Source organism: Sinocyclocheilus anshuiensis, unplaced genomic scaffold, assembly GCF_001515605.1.
Source record: "Sinocyclocheilus anshuiensis isolate Anshui unplaced genomic scaffold, SAMN03320099.WGS_v1.1 scaffold777, whole genome shotgun sequence".
Classification (NCBI taxonomy): domain Eukaryota; kingdom Metazoa; phylum Chordata; class Actinopteri; order Cypriniformes; family Cyprinidae; genus Sinocyclocheilus; species Sinocyclocheilus anshuiensis.
Window position 1 is genome coordinate 74,697 of NW_015540897.1, and position 21,478 is coordinate 96,174.

The window sequence follows — 21,478 nt, forward strand, 5'->3', positions numbered from 1 at the left end:
TAGAGGACGCAGTGTCTCGTTCCCTACTCAGGGAACCATGGTTACGTAAGTAACCTGAGACGTTTTTGCTGTATGCCATCTCTAGCCTTAACCTTGTTATGTGATTGAATTGTGAAGAGATTTGTTAAAAAAAAAAAAAAAAAAATGAGTCGTTCAAAACTGAAAAAGATTTAAGGTTCGGAAAAAAACGTATATTTATTTTAATTAATTCATTATTTGCATTCATCATAGAACAATGAAACATGAGCAACCAATGTTGCATGGAATTTATTTTTATTTATTATATTCTTCTATACATTATTATTATTTGTAACACTGTGTGCAAGTGGCTGGAATGTTTGTTCCGTCTATAAATCTGGTCTTTGAAAAAATTCCTGAAAATTAGACCTCTCTCTAAACATATAGCCTACTCGGACTAAATAACATGGACGCAATTTTGCTAAATATAATTAACCAGTCACAGCAATCTTAGAATGAAACTCAGTTTTAAGTGAACTTTGCCTTGAGAGAAACCGTATTGATCATATCAATCTGCATTATCTAAGCAAAGATATCAAATCTGTCTGCTTTCTCTTTTTTATTACACCTGTTATCTTGGCGTGTGTTTGCAAGGCTTTCATAAAACTCCACACAGTGGTCATCATGCATTGATATTATAGGGTGGATCAGGATAATAACTTGTTGTTAACAGCAAATGAGTGAGTTTACTTAGTCATTGCACCACTGATACAAATCTTTACCATCTTATATCCACCCTCCGCCACCTTTAAAAGTTTGTGCATCTCTGTGGGTATGCTTATCTTATGAAATTACACCACACAGGATCATTTATGGTCTGTATTTTTTCCTCTGATAGCATCAACAAAGGCTGTATTTTTTATACTGTGATATGTATGATCAGGTAAAAAGGGATTTATACAACAACCGGATTACTTTATTCTTTTGACTTGTTTTTTTTTTAAATCAGCATGCACGGAGATAACATTCATATGCAAAGCATTAAAGCATACATAACATACTTATAAATCCACTATATAAATTTAAATAGACTGACAATGAATTTCATATACATGTGATAAAAGTTAACTCATGCACTTGATAAATTAAAATAACATGTCATAATATAAGAAAGCTAACATGATATTATAATATTTCAAAGTGTCACTACATATACACTGATGATACACTGTAAAGTAAAGGATATAAAACGCCAGTTTGGTAAATATTGAGTACATTGCTACGGAGTTAGATTAAGTGAACTGATATTTTACCACTGGAGAAGGCTGAGGCAATTGCCGATATTTTTTTAAAAGACATATTTACAATTTATTAAAACACACTAACTGTGAAATTAGATATTTGACACAGAATTCATTCTTTATGTTCACTTGCAGGTTTTTATTTTTTTTTATTTTTTATGGCAACACTTTCACCCGTACTGTGAAGGTAACATTTTATTATGCAAAGAATAATTTAGAATTACACTTTTTTTTGTTTAATAATTATCTTTACACAAAACCATATATATTAGGATATTCAGAACATGTCTTTTTTCTCAAGGTCAATGTGTTCCTCTACAGGACGTTTTTGTTTCTTGGATGTCTTGACAATTCCATACACCAAGAGGACAACAGCAACTGCTGCAATGATGGTGAGACTGAAGAGGACATTAAGAGACAGTTCAGCATCAGGACCCGACACTTCCAAACCCAAGAAACTGACCAACAGAGGTGGAGGAGTAGATCCTGTAAACAAGAAAAGACTCAGATGGATGGATGAATGAATGAAACAACAGAGAGAACGACAGACAGAAAAAAAAGATACAATTAACAAACAAATGACCGCTAAATAGACAGATAGATAGATACTACAGATAGTGGATGTCACCTTCGGGTTCATGGATCTGACATTCATGTGGACTTTCTCCTGGGCTTATGAAGCCATTGCAGTTGATTATTGTAGCATAGTGCCAGACAGATTTCTTAGGAATTCGTGGTAAAGAAGGATCTGATCGATTTACATAGAAAAAGCCAAACTTTTCATCAAAACCCGTCGCCCATTCCAGATTGTCCATTAGTGTCCAGGCAGCATAGCCGCGGATGTCCACACCATCCAGCAAATACGCTAAAGAATGAAATGAGATTTTATGCAATTATCACAAATGAATTTTTACCAACAGTCTAAAATTTAAAACAAACAACAATAATAAAAATGCGTGGAACAGCATCACAGAAATCTCTTGCGTAATGCTGTCCTTTCTGAAAAAAAAATCTCTTTACCTTTCAGGGCCTGATTGATATAGTTATCATAGTAGTGGATTCGGTGAACATCATTCAGATTCATTGGCCCTCGTTCTGATACTCCATTCTCTGTAATGTAAATAGGAGGGTCTCCATATTCCTCCTTAATGAAATTCAGAATTTTTCTGAATCCCACAGGGGTTACTTTCAACCAGAAGGATCCAGAATCCAGCCATGTGCGATCCGCAACTGTTCCTGCACCCCTGGAATAGATGACAGCATAATATAGATGCATGCTTTAAACAAATTGGGCCTGAAACAGTGTGACTACGCTGATTAAAACTAAAAGGCTACCTGTCTGCATCATAATGCTCGAGGTTCTTGTAGTCCATGTTATAGGCTAAGACAGTGGTGTAGTGGTTAAATCCAAAATAATCATGAGTACCCATAATTCTCGCTACTTCTGCAGGGGTAAATTCTGGAAGCCTGTTAGATGTAAAATGCAAATGTAAAAGCATTCATAAGCATTTGAATACAAAGCTTTGAATTCCTCACAAAAATTACCTTGATTGCGGTCGGCCAGCCGCTAAACTTCTCTCTCGAATGATGTTCTTCATTAAATCGCTGTAATCTCCATTGAACACAGGATGAGCAAACCAACCAATCTGGAACTGTTTTGAGAGATGAAAATGAGCAGTGCATCATTATTTATTCATGCACATGGTTATTGTGATTTTAGTATCATTACTATACTATCTTAGAATTTATTAATATTTTGAATTTGTTTTTATTTTTATATTTTACATTTTAATGAAAATTTTAGCTAAAGTTTTGGTAATTTTGTTGCATGTTTTAGTCATTTGTGTTATTTTTTTGTATATTTTCTTTTAAATATGTCTATTTTTTAATCATTTTTTTTTTTTAATTGCCTTGGCAAAAAACTGAAATAAAAGAAAGTTTATATTTTCCATTTTATTTCTCTTAACATTTATTTTATTACAATTAATAAATGTTTTTTTTTTTTTTTTTAGTTTTACTATAACAACACTTTCATAGTTGAAATATTTCTGCATCCATGACACTGTACCTGAACTACACGCATGGCAGCATCAACGTCTTCCTGTTTGTATGGGTTTCTCGGTTCAGCCCAGTCAGAGTTTATTGTGATGCCAACAATGCCACCATGTTAGGCACGATACTTATCATTATACACATGCCAGGCCTCAGCATGAGCCTTGATGAGGTTGTGTGCCACAATATATGGCGCAGTGCCTGGTCTGAAACTTATACCTGGACAGAAATAGAACATCAAGAACCTTATGTTACATTATTAACTGTTAGCAACAAAATCTATAAGCTAAATCATATTTACAAAAAGGAAAAAGATCATTTTCAGTGCGAATGATACCTGGTGCTGCACTTCCATAGCCATGTCCTACCATTGCAACATTGTAGGGTTCATTTATAGTTATCCAGAACTTTACTTTGTCTCCCAGACTGTTAAATACAACATCAGCGTAGTCTCTGAATCTATTGACAATGGTGTCATTCTCCCAGCCACCAACATCCTGGAGTGCTTGTGGAAGATCCCAGTGGTACAAAGTCACCTGCCAGTTCAAAATGATTAACAGAAATGAGTCAAATTCTTTTAGGCTACAAGAGCAAAAAATGTTTTTACATGCAATTTTATAAAAAATATTTTACCTGTGGCTTGATATTGGCTGCCAAAAGAGCATCCACTAGCCTATGATAGTAGTTGAGTCCAGCTTCATTAATTTTCTTGGTCGTTCCATCTGGCATAATTCTGGGCCATGAAATAGAAAACCGATAGTGGTTGACCCTCAGTGTTTTAAGACTATTGATATCCTCAACGATCTTGTTGTAGCTGTCACAGGCAATGTCACCGTTTTCATCCTGCGATATCTTTAAAGCAGTATGAGCAAATTTGTCCCAAATGCTGAGACCTTTTCCATCGGCTCTCCAGGCGCCCTCTATCTGTAGTGTTTGAGCATAACATGAAAAAATGTCATAATTTGAAGTTACTCAGAACAAATACGTTTCATTTCGATAGTCCACTTTAGATATTCTACAAACTATAAGTAACTTTACAACTACATTTAAACTCTTATTAATTTGCATCTAAAAGTAAACTAACTCTCAGAGTATTAGTAGAGTATTAATAGAGTTTTAGGTTCTGAATAGGGTTAGTAAGTTGACATGTACTTGCAAATGTACTTATAGTCAGTAGACGTCTGTTGGGGAACCATCAAAATAAAGCATTAGCAAATATTGAGCAGACAGTCTACTAATACTTTAATATCTTGTAGTTGACATGTTGTAAAGTTACTTATAGTCAGCAGAATGTCTAAGCTGGACTATCAAAATAAAGTGTATTTGTTAAAAAGGATTGTACCTGATAGGCAGCGGTTGCCGTGCTCCATATAAATCCCTCTTGGAAATGTCCATATAACATTTCTTCCTCCGCTGGCAGTGGAAAGCCATTATTTCTCATTATATCAAAGTAGAGGTGAGCGGAGCGCTTCGGAGTTCTCGGCTGACTTGAATCTTTAAAGTTTACATAGTGTAGCCCATAGCCAACAGTGTAGCCTTTCAGCCACTCAAAGGAGTCCATTAGAGAGGTAGCAATGTAACCCTTAACACGTACCCCATCCAGATTGTGTGCTAAAAAGAGAATGCATGTAAATGTGTGTCAGGTTCAACAGTTGGCAGTATAACACTATTACAAACATTGGGCCGCATTTACTATTAATAATATAATATATAAATATATCTAAAATGTAGATTCTGTAATAGCATTAAAAACTAATTTTTATTTGGATTCTATGCACAAATATGCACAGTTAGTGAATGAGAACCATTGTTAGCATACCTTTAAGAGCCTCATCAACATAGCTCTTCAGGAAGAATATTCGATCAGTGTCATCAACTGTTATGGCAGTGTCTGTAGCTGCACCATTTTCTGTAATATAAATCTCAGGGTCTCCATACTCTTCCCTTAACCGGTTAAGAAGTCTCCTGAGTCCCCAAGCAACAGCCTTCTGCTCATTAACAGCTGTATTTTCAGAGCCATCTGCATTGTCCTTTTCAAGGTCTTGATCTGTTTGATAAGACTCAATATTTAGTCTGCTGGTCACATGACGCACGACTTTGGTAGTGTATGTGTTAATGCAGAACACATCAGCTGTTCCTTGGATAAAGGCTTTGTCTTGGTCAGTAAAAGAAGGCAACCGGGAATCTGTCAAGCCTTGAAGTTCACTTTTATTGCCAACCTGCCACTTCATGGCATCAGGGTAGTCGCCATTTTTAAAGATGGGGTGTGCAAACCAACCTAGCTGGAACTGAAGGGCTCGATCAGCAGCCACCACCTCTCGAGGGACATCGACGTCTAGGGGTTCTGCCCATTCAGCGTTCAGACTAATGGATATCAGACCTCCTTGAGATGCCCTGTATTTCTCATCATAAGTGTGATATGCTTGAGCATGAGCTTTCAGGAGGTTGTGTGCAACCTTGTATGGAGCATCTCCGGGTTGCTTCACATTAGGTGGAATCTGACCCAGTCCATATCCAGACCATGCAATTGTCTGGGGTTCATTAAATGTGATCCAAAACTTCACCCTGTCTCCAAATGTTGCATAGCAGAAGTCACAATATTCACTGAATATGTTAATTATTTCAGGGTTTTCCCAACCATTTATGTCCTGCAAAGCCTGTGGCAGGTCCCAATGGTAGAGAGTTACCATGGGTGCGATATTGTTTGCTATGAGACCATCTATGAGCCTGTTGTAGTAGTCCACCCCCTTCTGGTTAAGAGAAGATTTATAGCCGTTGGGAAAAATTCGAGACCACGACAGGGAGAATCTGTAAATCTTCACTTTCAGTGCTCTCAACATGTGTAGATCCTCATCTATTTTGTTGTAACTGTCACATGCAACATCACCATTGTCATTGTTTGGGATATTACCAGGTTTTTGAGTGAAAGTATCCCAAACACTTGGTCCTTTTCCATCTGCATTCCAGCCACCTTCTATCTGATATGCTGCAGACGAGACACCCCAATGGAATCCCTCTGGAAATGTTCCATAGTGATAAAGCTGTCTCTCAAACTTGGTCTGAGGAGAGAACTTTTCCCAAACAACCTTTGCTTTCGAAGGAACTTCAGATGGTGGCAGACTAGGGAGTCTTGTGATCTCAATTTTATTTCCATATATTTGCATGTTACCCTTTGCTGCAGTCTCAGCAAATCCATTTCTCTCAATCACCTTTGAGTAGTAATATGCTGATGCTTTGGGGGTTCTCGGCCTGTCAGGATCTTCAAAGTCCACATAGTGCAATCCAAATCATTGACTGTAGCCTTGAGGACCCTCAAATCCATCCATTAGAGACTGGACTGTAAACCTCTGGATGTCAATTTCATCCAAATGCACAGCTGTTTGGACAGAAAGATGTAGTTAGTGAACTATAGATAGCAATGTTTTACTATATAGTCTGATATTAAGGTTTGGCAAATATTTGTTACATTGGTAGAAGATTGTGTTTAAGTCAGTCTGTCTCAAATCTTGTAAGGCTATTGTTCATAACTTGCTGCTTTGCTGTTGGTGACCTAAACTAAGATCAGTAAAATAATTGCGGATTCTAACATTTTTATATATTCAGCCCCCTGAACTATTCATTATTTCTAGTCCTCATATCATGATATGAAAGTATGGCCGACAACAATCATAGATTTTTAAGATTACATACCCTATATATGGCTTCCTAGACAAGGTGTTTTTGGCCTGGAAATAACGAATATTATATAATGAATACTTTACATTTAAAAATCTTAGAATCTGAAAGAAATATATTACAGACTATAGGTTTAAGTCACCAATTCTCTGATTTCACACAGACTGACCTGTTATCACTAAAAAGACTAATATAGTCTCAGTTTTAAACATTGACAAGTTTTCTTAAGATGCTTACTTTTCATTGCCTCATTAATGTAAGCTTTGAGATAGTCAACACGCTCAGTGTCACTGAACACATCGCCATTGTATTCAGTTGGCATTCCATTTCCTGTGATGTAGATGGGCACCTTTGTGATGGACGTGTACTCTAAAGAGATGTAGTTCAGTAATCGTCGAAGACCCCACGGAACAGACTGGATCCAGTCAGAAGCTGTGGGGGGCCATGTGGGGTCAGTATGAGTCTGGAAGTCCCCAACGTTATTCGGTCCAGCATCGCAGCTATTCAAGCTCTCACTAACCAGTCAGGAAGTGTGGTGGTTAAGTCCAAAGAAATCAGCTGTGCCTTGGATTCTTTGTTTCTCAGCCTCAGTGAAGACAGGGAGTCTTGCCAGCTCTTTACCACATAAATCTTTCTTTTTCTCAAATTGTTCCTTTAGCACGGCTGGGTAGTCTCCATCTACAAATATGGGATGAGCAAACCAGCCCAGCATGAAGTTCAGAAAACGCTCAGCTGCAGCTACATCCTGATCACTTGAGGGATTCCTCGGCTCTGCCCAATCAGAGTTAAGAGCAATGCCCACTTTTCCACCGTGCAGTTTTCTGTAATTATCATTATAAATATGCCAGGCTTCAGCATGAGATTTTAGAATATTGTGCGTCACCTGCAAAAACAAACACAATAAATGTCACTTTCTAAAATGATAAAAATATATGGTGCTTTCTCAGATTGTCAGACACACCTTGTAAGATGCGATTATTGGGTCTTTCACACTTGGGGGATGTTCCCCTGTTCCGTAGCCCAAGTTGCTCACTACCCACGGGCTGCCGAAGGTGATCCATGTTTTGACTCTGTCTCCATAATGAGAGAAGCAGAAGTCAGAAAATTCTTTGAAAGCTTCCACAATAGAGTCGTTTTCCCAGCCGCCTGAGTCCTGCAGAGCTTGGGGAAGGTCCCAGTGATGCAGGGCAACAGTGGGCTCGATGCCGGATTGTAGGAGCGTATCAATCATCTTGTCATAATAAGCAACAGCCTTTTCAAGCAAACTTTCTTTGCGTCCAGTGGGGAAAATGCGAGCCCAGGAAACTGAGAACTGATAATTAGGTGCCATCAAGCCCCTAAGCAGATACACATCGTAGTCCACCTTGTGATAACTATCACAGGCCAAATCAGTGGTCTGGTTTTCAAAGACACGATCCTCATGGCTAAATCGGTCCCATATGGTCTCGCCCTTCCCGTGTTCAGCCCATCCACCCTCCACTTTGAAACTCTCACTGGAGACGGACCATTCAAAATCAACTGGGAACGAGCCACTCAGGAACTGATCGCGCTCAGCTTCGGTTTGACTTCTGAATTTCTCCCAGACCTTTTGGTATGAGAATGCAGAAGCTGATTTCTGATGGGAGACTGTCTTAGTATTTTCCATCTGAAAACTAAATGAGAACATACTTGTTATGCTGACTTAAAAATAGCTATTATATACTGATATATGTACCTTTTTGGTCTCAACTTTACCTTTTGAGTGTTTCTTCTTGATCTAGCTTCTCAAAAAGGTGTGTGATGTCACATCCCATGATGTCAAGGTCTTTGCTCTGTAATACTGACAAATAATACTAGGTTAGCATCTGGTATTTTAATTCCATAAACAACATCTTAGAAATTGGACACATCACTTAAAGAAATATGCTAATTCTTACTTCCAAAAATTGCATGAAGTGGCTGGAAATAATCTTCATATCCATCACAGTCTTTGACTGTCAGCTGATACATAAGGATGGGCTTTTGAACACTGCCAATCTGAAACGAGAGTGTCAAGTGTCATTTCACTGTCCTGAAATGTTCTGTCACATCAACCAATTTAAGCAGTCTTTGAATATTAAAAGTCAGCTTACTTCAGTCTTATGAAATCTTATGACTATTCAATGGGATGATCTATTATAAAGATGATTATATAATACTTTAAGAGCCACAATAAATCATTACCTGTAACTTCCTCAATTCCTCCGTAAGAGGTGTCTCCAATTTGCAGTTCTACTGCATATGCAGAGAGATGAAATCCACATATGCCTGAAGATGAGACAAGAGAAGTATGTGATAAATTACATAATATTAACTATTCACCGGCAAAATATATGATGAACTGTCTTGAAACATTACCATGATTTTTGACCCCATTTGATAAATGGAGTTAATATCACTGGCTCTGATCCCAAGAGACAAATGAAGTGCTGAAAAACAAACAAAAACATATATATCACTATGAAAGACACCATCATTGCATCATTGTACTATTATAAAGGACTATGTAACGGGGGGAACGGGACTTGTTGTCACACTTTTATTCCAGTGAATATAATAATACTAATATTAAAAACGACTACGTTTATTTGGATTTTTTTGTTCATTACATGGGGTAAGTTGTCACAATGGGCCATTAAATTAGCTATTTCGTTTTTTTCCCCCAGCTATATTTAAACCATAAAACAATTTAGCATATTATTTATGAAACTTATGTAAAAAGTATCATGCAAAAATATCCACCCATTATTTGGTTCAGCAGAAATCATAATTAATAATTTGTATAATATTACTTTCAGTTTTTACTCAAAACCTACTGAGTTACTGAGAGTTTGCCCATGACAACTATCCCTGATCTGTTTTGTGTACATGAAACATTCATTTAATAAATTAATTAAACTCATGCCTTACCTTTGAACATTTGATGATAAACATTATAAACATTTGCATGGGACTGGACAGCATTTTGAAGTTGCACTTCACGTAGCTCATGCAGGTGACTGAACGTGATGAATGTGTCCACAAGATCCCTAAATGTATTGAACACAAATCCTGCATACTGCTGAAACATCTGCATGAGTAACGGATTCTCCCAGCCTCCATATCTGGCTCTGAAGAGTTGTGGTACAGCAGAACGATGGAGCACCAGCAGAGGTTTGATGCCTGATTCAGTCAGGTGCTGCACAAGCATCTTGTAGCACTGCACAGTGTCTCCATGCGGCTGGTTGGGATCACCTGAGGGAAGGATGCGAGACCAGGACAGGGGAACTTTAAAGTGGGTCACCCCTCTGCTCTGAAGGTACAGGAAATAGGCTTTGGATTGTTGTGGCAGTGGACCTCCACAGTTAAACACATTGTCTTTGTCTGAAGTTGAAGTCTGGCTGGTGGTCAGAGGGCCCACAAGTAACATGAACTCCTGTTGCTCTGCATTACTGGAGCTCAAAAAAACAGCCAACAAACCTAGAGAAAGAAATCCCTCTAGGACCTTCATCATGACTGTTTTGCAAAGGGAAAGAGCGTTCAAAGCTCTTTATAAGTACTACTGCTAATCTAAGAGGGAGGCATACACATCAGCGTCACAATCACGCAGTTTAACTTTAATACAACTAGTAGTACAGTTTATGGCAGTCGTTAAGTTTTTATTATATAAACTCTGGACTAAGATAAGTAGGGTTGCCACCTTCAGCGAGGCAAAATAAGTTTGCTTAAGTTTTTTTTCCCTAATTTAGCAAAAAAGAATTAGCTTGAATTAGGACTACATTATTATGTAATCATTTGTCCCATTTTTATCTAAACAATTTAGCATATTTTTTACTTTTTAAAATGCCAAATTGTTTATGACATATATGATTATTTATTATGTATATATTTATGATTAATATCAATGAACAATGTATAAATAGGGCCTAACATTAATTATAATATATTAATTTATCTGTCTAATCATGTCTAAAGATATAATAATTATGTCTACCAAGCTCTGATAATGTATGGAATATTATATTAACAGACAATCTAAATTTTTATAAAACAATAGGCCTATACCTTTAGAAGCATGCGTGTGTCTGTCACTTTAAAGGTATGGTTCACACAAAAATGATATGAGTCATAATTTACCCAGGTTGTTCTGGATAAAAACCTGCATAAAGTTCTTTCTTCTGTTGAACACAAAAGAAGATACCTTGAAGAATGTGTCTCAACTAAACAGCTGCTGGTTGTAACTTCCATAGTAAGGTAAAAAAAATAAAATAAAATACTATCAGAGTCATTGGGGACCAGAAACTGTTTGGTTACCCACATCATTCATCTTCTTTTATGATCAACAGAAGAAAGAAACTATTACAGGTTTGGAACAACTTGTGGGTGTGATTTTTGGGTGAACTGTCCCTTTAAGTCAGGCAGTCCACCGTGAGCAACTGAAATGCTTCTCTGCAAACTGCGCGTTCATCATTAGTTACTGGACAGACACATTGATAACTTTCCCATTCAGCCCTACATCTGGAGAGTCTTGTGTTCAAAGGGCAGATGTGAGCTCCTATGTTTTAAACCGCGGAGGTTTACCGCATGCTGCGCTCGTGTGAAAGGGCTTTAACGGCGCGCGAGATGGTCCTCACTGCAGAACACAAGATCCAGGGGGCGAGGTTGGATCCAGATCCAACTCCTCCCACCTGGCCCTGTCCCAAATGGAACACTTCATGTGCACTTGCGGTCTTACGGACTTACAATGACCGCCGCGTGCGCGTGTCCGTTAAGTCCACGAAACCGTAGGGAGCCCCATTTGTCATTTTAGCGTTCAGAAGGGTGCTCGCGAGCGCCCCCCTTGCGGTCATTATGCGCCCTCAATCCTCACTTCTGCCGAGCCGGCACTGGGGCGAGCTCCGCAGCAGACTTCTACCCGACAGTCAAAGCGGCATTACTTCACGAAAGTGCGGACTAAGAGGAAGACCATGAGGGTTTAGGGTGCCATTTGGGACAGGGCCTAAATCTACCCATCTCCACCCCCTGATCCCTAAACCCACCCATCTCCACCTCTAAACCTACCATCTCCACCCCCTAGATGTGGATCCAACCCCACCCCCTGGATCTTTGTTCTGCAGTGAGGGGCTACTGGGCGTTCTGGGGCCGGTTGCATAAAAGGTTTAGACTAGTCTTAAAAGTTAGTCAGCTAATTTTTTCTTTAAGGCAGGTCATATTTTTTTTTTATTTACTTAAATTAAAATATAGATTAGTCCAAGTTGAATCCAAAAAGTAAGACTGATTACCCTTTGGTTAACTGCTAGTTGGTCAGACTAGTACTTAAGACACTGTCTTAACATAGAGGCTAAGTTTATGCAACTGGGCCCTGGAGACTCCGTCGCTATGGAAACAAAGACGCCAAAATCATGCGCAAATGACCTTCTCGAATACCTCTTATGAAATTGATTTCATTATAATTGTTATTAGTATTATAAACAGTGCAAAATACTTATTTATTCAAATATGTGTTGGCCTTTGTAAAATACGGGACAAATCACGTCCCGTATCAATTTGATACCCTGGACGCATCATTTTACCTTTAAATACGGGACGATTCCGTAATTTAAGGGACGGGTGGCAACCCTAAAGATAAGTGTGCTTGACTGTATATCCTTTGAAAGAAACACTGGGGTTACAAAGAATATTTTAAATAAAACTCAAAATCATTTTTTCCACACTTCAACATTAGCTGCACTAAACAAATCTTCATCTTAAAGGAAATCCCCCTTTTACATTTGTGCAAAACTTGATTGTTACACTTTTCAAGAACATCAGGAAAATGACAGAAGATAACAATAGATTCAGTGTGTGTAAAGAAATTAAATCTTATCTGACAAACCTTATCTAACAAAATTGATATTCAAGTACTTCGTACTAGCGTGACAGGAAGAGGTTCACTGGTGGCTGGTGAATGGATTAATTGGACCTGTATACTGTATATATATATATATATATATATACACACACACACACACACACACACAACCATTCAAACGTTTTTGAACAGTAAGATTTTTAATGTTTTTTAAAGAATTCTCTTCTGCTCACCAAGCCTGCATTTATTTGATCCAAAATACAGCAACTGTGTGTACATTAATGAGGAAAAAAAAATAACTTAAATGATTTTAGCAAATGGCTGCAATATAACAAAGAGTGAAAAATTTAAGGGGGTCTGAATACTTTCCGTACCCACTGTATATATATATATATATATATACATACAATTTTCTTGTTATGGCTGTGTATGCCATTTATAACCCCAAAAAAAAAATATATATTTTTTCCCAATGTCAAATCATTGCATTGATACCCAAGGGAATTTAGGCATCACAAGAGTATGCACACTTTGAGATGACAGTTGAGAAGGTTAAAAAGTTGATAGAAAGTCACAGGAAACGCCATAAACTGTGAATATTTAAATATTTGCTGTAATCTAGCACTCTTAATGTAATATTAGTGCTACATAAAGGCAAATGTCATTCAAAACCAGGAAATGAATGACTAACTTTTAAGACCAGTCTAAGCAGTTTACGTAACCAGCCAGAGTCAACAATTTTGGTTCAGAAAAATGAATGAGGCATGACTGCAGTTTTTAGACCAAAGGTTTATTTTCAATACAAAATACTTTACAAAACACATTAGAAAATATAAAAAATTGAGATGATGCTGGAAATAGTATCAAAAGATGGAAAACCTGGCTGTTAACAGACATGGGTGAATTAAACAGTTTCGAGACAACAGATTGCATTGGTACCATGTATAAATCATTAGGCTCTATGGCTTTCAATTCTGAGACCTTATTGCTATTCAATGTAAACTGCATTTGGACTAACTTAAGATTTGCATTTGCAAAGGAGGCAAAATGAAACAACCTGAACAGAAAATGTATTTAGAAAGAGGGGAAAAATGAAAACAAATTAAATGAAATATTTTTTATTAGTGCGTTCAATTGTGTGAAAACATTCTCTGAAAGTTGAGTTTGCCTCTCTAACAGCCGGTCAAAAGAAACAAAAGCCAAATAGAACCAAACTTGTTTAAAGCCTCAGAAAATAACATAGAAGTAAACAAAAAGCAAACAAATAAGACTGAAACTGTTGCCTACAGAGAAGCTTCCTCAAAATAAAAGGACTAGTAACCAAAATACTTCTCATATACAGGTAAAGTACGCAATATGCAAATAAAATATCAAAAGCCTCTTTGTAGATCAATAATTGATTCACAAGTATTCAAGCATTTTCCAGGTTTCCATTTAGTTCATTACAAACATACACTAATTGTGGTCCACTACTCATAACACAGAATTGTTCTAAATACACTAAACTACACTTCTGATGTGGTTTTACACTGGCTCGTCCATCTCAATTTGGAATGGCAAAGATATGTAAACTCCAGTTTAAGGCATTTTTGAGATGCAACCCTTGGCACTTCATAAAGAAGTGTGGTAAACAAATGTAAGAACCACAATTTATTTTCCATATACAAAAAAAAAACTAAAAAAAAAAAACAGTAGAGAGATGACAAGAAACAAGAGACATTGCACAGTCGCCTAGTGACTGAGGAGTATAACGACCATCTTCCTAACTAGCTTTTGGGCACTTTGGCGTATCAGGCAGACTGGCTGATGTCAAGTATAACTGGCTGGTGAGATGCTGCTTTCTGAGATTTTAACTTAGCTTTCATTTGCCAAAATACTGCACGGCACATTCTCACGGATTCACCAGTGTGCGTAAGGACACACATGCTCCACTCGGTCTCACGATGCTTCACACAATGTTCAGCAGCCAAACATAAAATACACACATACAGACACTTTCCGCTTTTCAAGATGAGCAATGCCAACCACAGGTGGGGCCGCTTTGTTGCACAGGAAAGCAGATGATAGTCTATTAGTCTCAATCAAGCACGGATCCCTATGAGAGAGAGAAAAGAAGAAAAAGATTTAAAAAAAAAAAAAAAAGTACACATCTTTATTCTGAGAAAGCACACCATTAGTCTCTCTCATATATATATATATACACATACATACATACATACACACATACACACACACATACACACAGCAAACTATCTCATTTCTCAACTATTAATAAAAATTAACACAACATCAGTAAGCTATTGTGAAAATACATCATTTCTCTGCCTTACCTTTTTCACATGTGGTTCCCTGCTTCTCCTGAGCAAAGTTGAGCCTGTTCTGCTCAACAGCGGTGCCATTGGACTCTGGGCTGCTGCTGCGTGAAGGACTGCTCTCCCCATTCTGATAGGCCATATCCAGATGCTGCTGGGCCAGTTTTAGGTGTCTACGCAGACGGTCAAAATCTCGTGAAGATGACTCATCAACAAAAGACTCTCGACCTGAGTCCAAGTTATACTCCGGTTTCAATCCCATGGACAGTTTGTCTTTTTTCAGGGCAGTGTGGTATCCTGGCGGGGCGGTGGGCACCTGTCTGCATATGGCGCCACGGGGACGTGCAACGCTGTGGCGGCGTGCACGTCGCCGAAAAGCATCACGGATTCCACTGAGGCCCAAATGAAGAATCTCCAGCACCGTGAGAGACAAGCAGAGACAGCTCACGGCATACATGATCAGCAGAAAGATTGTTTTCTCTGTGGGACGTGACACAAAGCAGTCCACCGTGTGTGGGCAAGGGCTGCGAGTGCACACGTACGAGGGGGCAACCTCAAAGCCATACAGGATATACTGGCCGAAGAGAAAGCCCATCTCGAAAACAACACGAGACAGAAGCTGAAGGATGTACACCTTCATGAGCCCGTCACGCTTTATCCTCCGCCGCCCGTCGTGTTTAGGGGCGGGCTTCTTGGGCTCTTTCTCTTTCTCTGGCAGGATCTCCTCAGTCATCATGGGGTCTTCCTCACCATTGTCCTCAGCCTCCTCATAATCACGGTTGGCTCCACGATTGATCATGGGCATGCGTTTCCTGTTCATTGGCTTGTACTCATCATCATTCATGCGAGCGATCTTGTGCATAGCAAAGCCCAGGTACATAATTGTGGGGGTTGTGATCATAATGATCTGAAAAACCCAAAACCTTACATGAGAGAGTGGTGCAAATGCATCATAGCAGACATTCTCGCATCCAGGTTGCTGGGTGTTACACACAAATTTGCTCTGTTCATCGTAGTATATCGATTCTCCCCCCACAACAGTCAACACAATGCGGAAGATGATGAATAACGTGAGCCAGATCTTGCCCACAAAGGTGGAGTGGTTGGAGATTTCATCCAACAGCCGCGTAAGAAAGCTCCAGCTCATGGTGCTTCGAGAAGAACCGCCGTCTCAGTCCTGCACGAGAACAAGACATTAACTGTTAGTAATTAAAAACAGCATCAAAAATAGAATAAAAAAAATTAAAATAAGTACATCACATTCAATGATAAATATGGCAAGAATATGGCCTACCTTCCTACATGACTGACAAAAGCTGTATGACTACTCTGAGGAGATGAGATGCTGATTCAATATTAAGCGCTCCAAATTATGAACAAGTATGAGGTGCTTTCCTCTATCAGGACAATTGTTACATTTCTAGGAGCCTTTAAATAAGAGACTTGATTAACCAGAAGATTCCACTAGATGGAGCTAAAAGGTCACTTTTCTATCAAGCTCTTTCACAGAAACATCAAGTCCGCTAAGGAAAAAGCTGAAAAATTAAGAAAAAAAAAAAAAAAACCCATTTATACAACTTATTTGCTAAACTTGAATCTAATAAGAACCATTTTAACTATATTTAATTAAATGGCTGAGAAAATGTTCTTTTACCCTTACAGGAAGAAACATTTGAGATTAAATGTTCTAAAAAAAACATTTAAAATACACATTTACTTCAGATCACCTCACTTTGCATACAGCCTTTCAATTAATAAAAAAAACCGAATGAATTCATCTAAATTACGTTTGGATAAGAAAGGGATTTACAGAAAGAGAAGGGGGGAAAAAACTAAAAGGAAAAAAAATAATAATAATTTGCATCAGGCATTTGCCACCTTGGTGTTATCTGACCTCTAGTGTAACACCTACTTATTAAAACATTCAGCTACTCTTGTGTTAAGCAAATAGAACATGTGTGTTATGTAGACCTGAGACACAGAAAGAAATTCATTTTCCAATTTTGGACAACCAAAGGCCCAAAAAGTCACTGTGGAATTGGCAGCTCTAACAAAGTAAATTCAAAACAGGCAACCAATTGAAAATGGTTTGGTCACTGGAGTCCAGCTACTTTAAGAGTAGAGCGAGGATGGGGTCATCCACCGGTCTAATCAAACTGTGCAATGCTCACTGTCTCCATCAAGTAAACAAAAGGCGCTTCAGGCATGACTGTGACTTGATTTTTCCACAAAGTTCAGTGTGTGAATTTATCAAAACATCAGTAAAGACTCTCTAGGGTTCCCTTTATTATCGACCACTGATTTTATATGACTTTGTTCTTGATTACTGGATGTGTATTTTCAAAAATAAGAGCTAGAGAATTATATTATGGATTTAATAGATACTATTAATATATAGTACACTGTATTGAAGTATAACAAATGTCTCCAATAAGACCCTAAAAAAAAAAAAAAGAAAAATAAATAAATAGAATATCCATCAAGTGTGAAATAACTAGCAGAAAAAAAATATAGATATACATATACATTCTAAATTACTTTATTAATCTGTTCTCCCATGACCATGGGAACCTTGACTCACACTCCAGTCCAACCCTAAATTCAAATAAAATGAATGGGAACTGGTGATGACGTGCTGCCAATGGCCACAACTTCTGTCCAAGTGTTTATTAGAGACAGTTGCATGAAGTGAGGGCCATGCTGTTGTGGTAGAGAACACAGACTACGAGTACCACTTAAAGGCTTCAAATCACTGTAATTTGTACACTGTACAAAGAGGCCATATTCAATTGCCGGCAGCAGTACAATTGTGTGGTCGTCATTTGCAACATTCCACAGCTGCAGCCCAGTTGGCCCTCACATTACATATCAGCAGGGCCCCAAACAGCCTCTACTTACAACACACCTAGCTTCTTATAAAGGTGTGATCTTACAAAAGGGTGCACAAACTTTTTGGTCCATGAATGACTGATTAATGACATCAATAAATCATATATTCAAACTAATTTTGATATATAGTGCAGATAAAGGCATATCAGGATGGAAAGCAATTAAGGAAAAAGAGGTTTTCATTTAAAACTCTGACCAGCAGAATTGGACTTGAATAACTTTGCATGTGAACTTTAAAGAGATAGTGGGGGTGAGAAAAAAAATAAATAAATATGCACACTGTATTTTATTTTTGAAGGTAACCAGACGGTTGCAGACAGCCACTCACTTCCATAGTATGAAAATTCTATGGAAATCAATGGCTGCCTACCAGCAAATGTTTGGTTACCAACAATCTTCAAAATACCTTCTTCTGTATTCAGAAAAAACAAACTCATACAGGTTTGGAACAACTTGATGGTCAGAATTTTCATTTTTGGAGGAACTATCCCTTCAAGATGTTAAAAGACTGGGAGACCCTCAGCAATACCTCAAACCTAACCGTGACCTCCTAAGTCAAGCAACACCACACAGCGGAACCATTACCCCATCAGACATTAACTTTAAGAGAGAGAACAGAGTGGCTTTGTGGAGACATCTGAGAAAGTAGTTATCGTTCCAATCCAGATTCCTTCAGCTCTGGGGGAAAGACAGGAGACTGGCTCTTACCTCAAAACAACATATCAGTTTCTAAGAAATTTAAGAGCAGTTTGATGCAGAACCAGGCTTATTTGGCACTTGGCACTGAATCATCAATGAACTGACTTTGGTTGGAAAAATAACTGTTATTGTCTTCTTGCTATATTTGACAAACTATTTTCCTGTTTAACACTGTAAAGCTGCTTTGACAACCAGTATTGTATAAAGCGCTATACAAATAAAGGTGACTTGACTTGGAGCTGATAAATAAAATGACAGTCACGTGTATTTGATGTAAAAGTGAACTTCTATGACGCTCGTCTTTTCTCATACCAAATGAAATTCACAGAACATGAGCTTATGAACCATTTTGGCAGACTGGTGGACAATTCCGGCGTTTAAAACGTAAAAGACTGTGCTTTTAGTGAAACGACTCTTTAAAAACTGTCAATCCTAGGGTTGGCGTTAAAGTATTCTTGTAGACCAATGACCATAAAAGAGATCTGTCGATAATCAGTTCGACATATATCAATTTAAATATAAACAATATTCATGCTTCTTAGTTAACGAATCTTTAACATTGAGGGTATTTAGAGAGTAGCATCAAACAACAGCAAAGTGACTTTCTTTCTTCTGTTGAACACAAAAGATGATACTCTGAAAAATGTTGGTATTCGAACAGTTGATGAGCACCATTGACTTCCATAGTAGGAAAAAAAATACTATGGAAGTCAATGGTGCTCATCAACTGTTCGGATACCAACATTTTTCAGAATATCTTCTTTTGTGTTCAAAAGAAGAAAGAAATTCATACAGGTTTAAAACAAGTGGAGGATTAGTAAATGATGACACAATGTTCATTCTTGAAGTGTTTAAGTTTAACTCTAGGGATTTACTGCTTGTTAAGCTCATCAATCAGTCAGATCAAAACAATTATGAAAATGAAGGTGATTATGTAGATTGTAAATTTGCATAAAGAATAAAGTAAGGATAGTTGTTACTGTTCGTAATTCAATTTAAGATGTCAACAAATGGTAAAAAAAACGAATGGATTCAAAATATTTCAGTATATCGTCATGAGAAGAGAGATACAAGATACAAAACAAAAATATCTGTATCTTATCGTGGATTTTTAAAAATAAATAAAACACAATATTAAACATGGAGCATACTCTTTTTGATGATTCCGCCGAGAAAACTGTACCATTTCGACAAATATTTAACTAAACTTATCTAAAGTTAACTTACTCGAGCGCAAAGTGTGGATGTGGACACGCGGAGGTGGCGCGCTTTTACCTGAGAGGGGGAAAAAAAAATCCAACATAACGTAAGTTACCAAACAAAAACAGCGTGGCTGTGTTTCAACACCACGTACAGAAGAACGATTAAATATCGACCACAGAAAGACGTTTCGTAGGAACGTACAGCTACCCGAATGGTTGGTCTGTAATCCCTACACATTTTTACGAAAAAGCGCCATCCAGCTAACGTTACTATTGTTCTCCGGCTGACGCAAGAAAGATGCGACAGCCCCTTATAAAACAACTGAAAGGCAATAGTTCAACTCGAATGGTACGGTTTGTGGAAAAAATACGCGTATAAACTTAATACCAAACAACCGAAAAAGCAGAAAATTGGCCATTTTGCTTTGTACGCGGGAGATGTCGCCAAAAAATCCGTTGGCCGCGTCACTGGCGACTTTCAGTCAGACGAAAAGCGGGGAAAAACATACCTCGTTGAGTAGATTTCCACAATTTTCTTCAGCTACGTCCTTCTTACGAGTTTGTACGAGATATCACCACATCCCTCAGCTATCTTTGACGACGAGAGCCACGCTCGTTATTAACCCATTCGGAGTATGGCAGCATATGAGCAGAAAATTGGCTATTTTGCTTTGTACGCGGGAGATGTCGCCAAAAAATCCGTTGGCCGCGTCACTGGCGACTTTCAGTCGGACGAAAAGCGGGGAAAAACATACCTCGTTGAGTAGATTTCCACAATTTTCTTCAGCTACGTCCTTCTTACGAGTTTGTACGAGATATCACCACATCCCTCAGCTATCTTTGACGACGAGAGCCACGCTCGTTATTAACCCATTCGGAGTATGGCAGCATATGAACCCCCTCCCCAACACGCAGGGGCTCAAATAGCTTGAGGAGAACAAAGAGGCTGGCTCCCGAAATGCTACAGCGCCTCCCGCCTGATGAAATCTGATAGTCTGATCATCGTTTTCCAGATTTTTTAGCTCATACTCTGTCACATGCTCAGGGTTGCCAACTCTGATGCATTTGGCGTAAAACACACGCTTTTAGGCTCTTGCTCTCACTCTGCCCATGTAAATCTCACGCCAAAGTGGCAACCCTTTGTGCAATAATGATGGTCCATTAATGACTTAAATATTTTTTTCTAATATTTCTATTACTTATATTACAATTAGTGTATTATTTAAATTCAAACAATAAATACCGTTTTGGCGCACTCTTCAGTTAAAGCCAGAGGCAGAGCCATTGAAAAACAGTTGGGGCAAGCTCAGATCTCGCCGGCGTCGCCGCGTGGTCACGTGGTTCATGGAGCTCTCCAAACAAACCAGCGTTGACAATACATTTTTGATGGGTTTTATTTGGATTGACGACAGATTCACTATACAGGTATTTGCAGCATTTTTTGGTAAACATTACAGCATATCATGCGTTGATTATTACGTAGATGAAATTTACAGTATCATTTTATTCTGGAGAGTGATGGAGAGGCAACATTAATATGAT

The 21,478-nt window shown here is 38.2% G+C and overlaps 2 protein-coding genes across 4 annotated transcripts; both read right to left on the reverse strand.

Annotated features, from left to right (window-relative positions):
- Positions 1-1,536: 1,536 nt before the first annotated feature.
- Positions 1,537-10,497, reverse strand: LOC107688954 (lactase-phlorizin hydrolase-like). The gene is given in 17 exon segments (XM_016486807.1): positions 1,537-1,748; positions 1,879-2,124; positions 2,280-2,503; positions 2,595-2,726; positions 2,805-2,911; positions 3,328-3,530; positions 3,649-3,847; positions 3,945-4,235; positions 4,654-4,922; positions 5,131-6,687; positions 7,224-7,869; positions 7,948-8,638; positions 8,721-8,805; positions 8,903-9,002; positions 9,189-9,272; positions 9,363-9,433; positions 9,915-10,497. Coding segments are annotated over 17 exon segments (5,700 nt in total).
- A 3,415-nt stretch (positions 10,498-13,912) lies between these two features.
- On the reverse strand, positions 13,913-21,303 carry LOC107688946 (gap junction gamma-1 protein). 3 transcript variants are annotated; one of them, XM_016486793.1, is made up of 3 exons: positions 21,180-21,303; positions 15,165-16,323; positions 13,913-14,929 (listed from the first exon to the last, which is right to left on the reverse strand). In XM_016486793.1, exons 2-3 carry the CDS (start codon positions 16,291-16,293, stop codon positions 14,916-14,918), a joined length of 1,143 nt encoding a protein of 380 aa, XP_016342279.1. In that variant the 5' UTR covers positions 16,294-16,323; positions 21,180-21,303; the 3' UTR covers positions 13,913-14,915. The 3 variants fall into 3 exon arrangements, with proteins under 3 accessions (XP_016342279.1, XP_016342278.1, XP_016342277.1); XM_016486792.1 differs by lacking the exon at positions 21,180-21,303 and adding an exon at positions 20,692-20,821; XM_016486791.1 differs by lacking the exon at positions 21,180-21,303 and adding an exon at positions 20,446-20,575.
- Between the last annotated feature and the right edge of the window lie 175 nt (positions 21,304-21,478).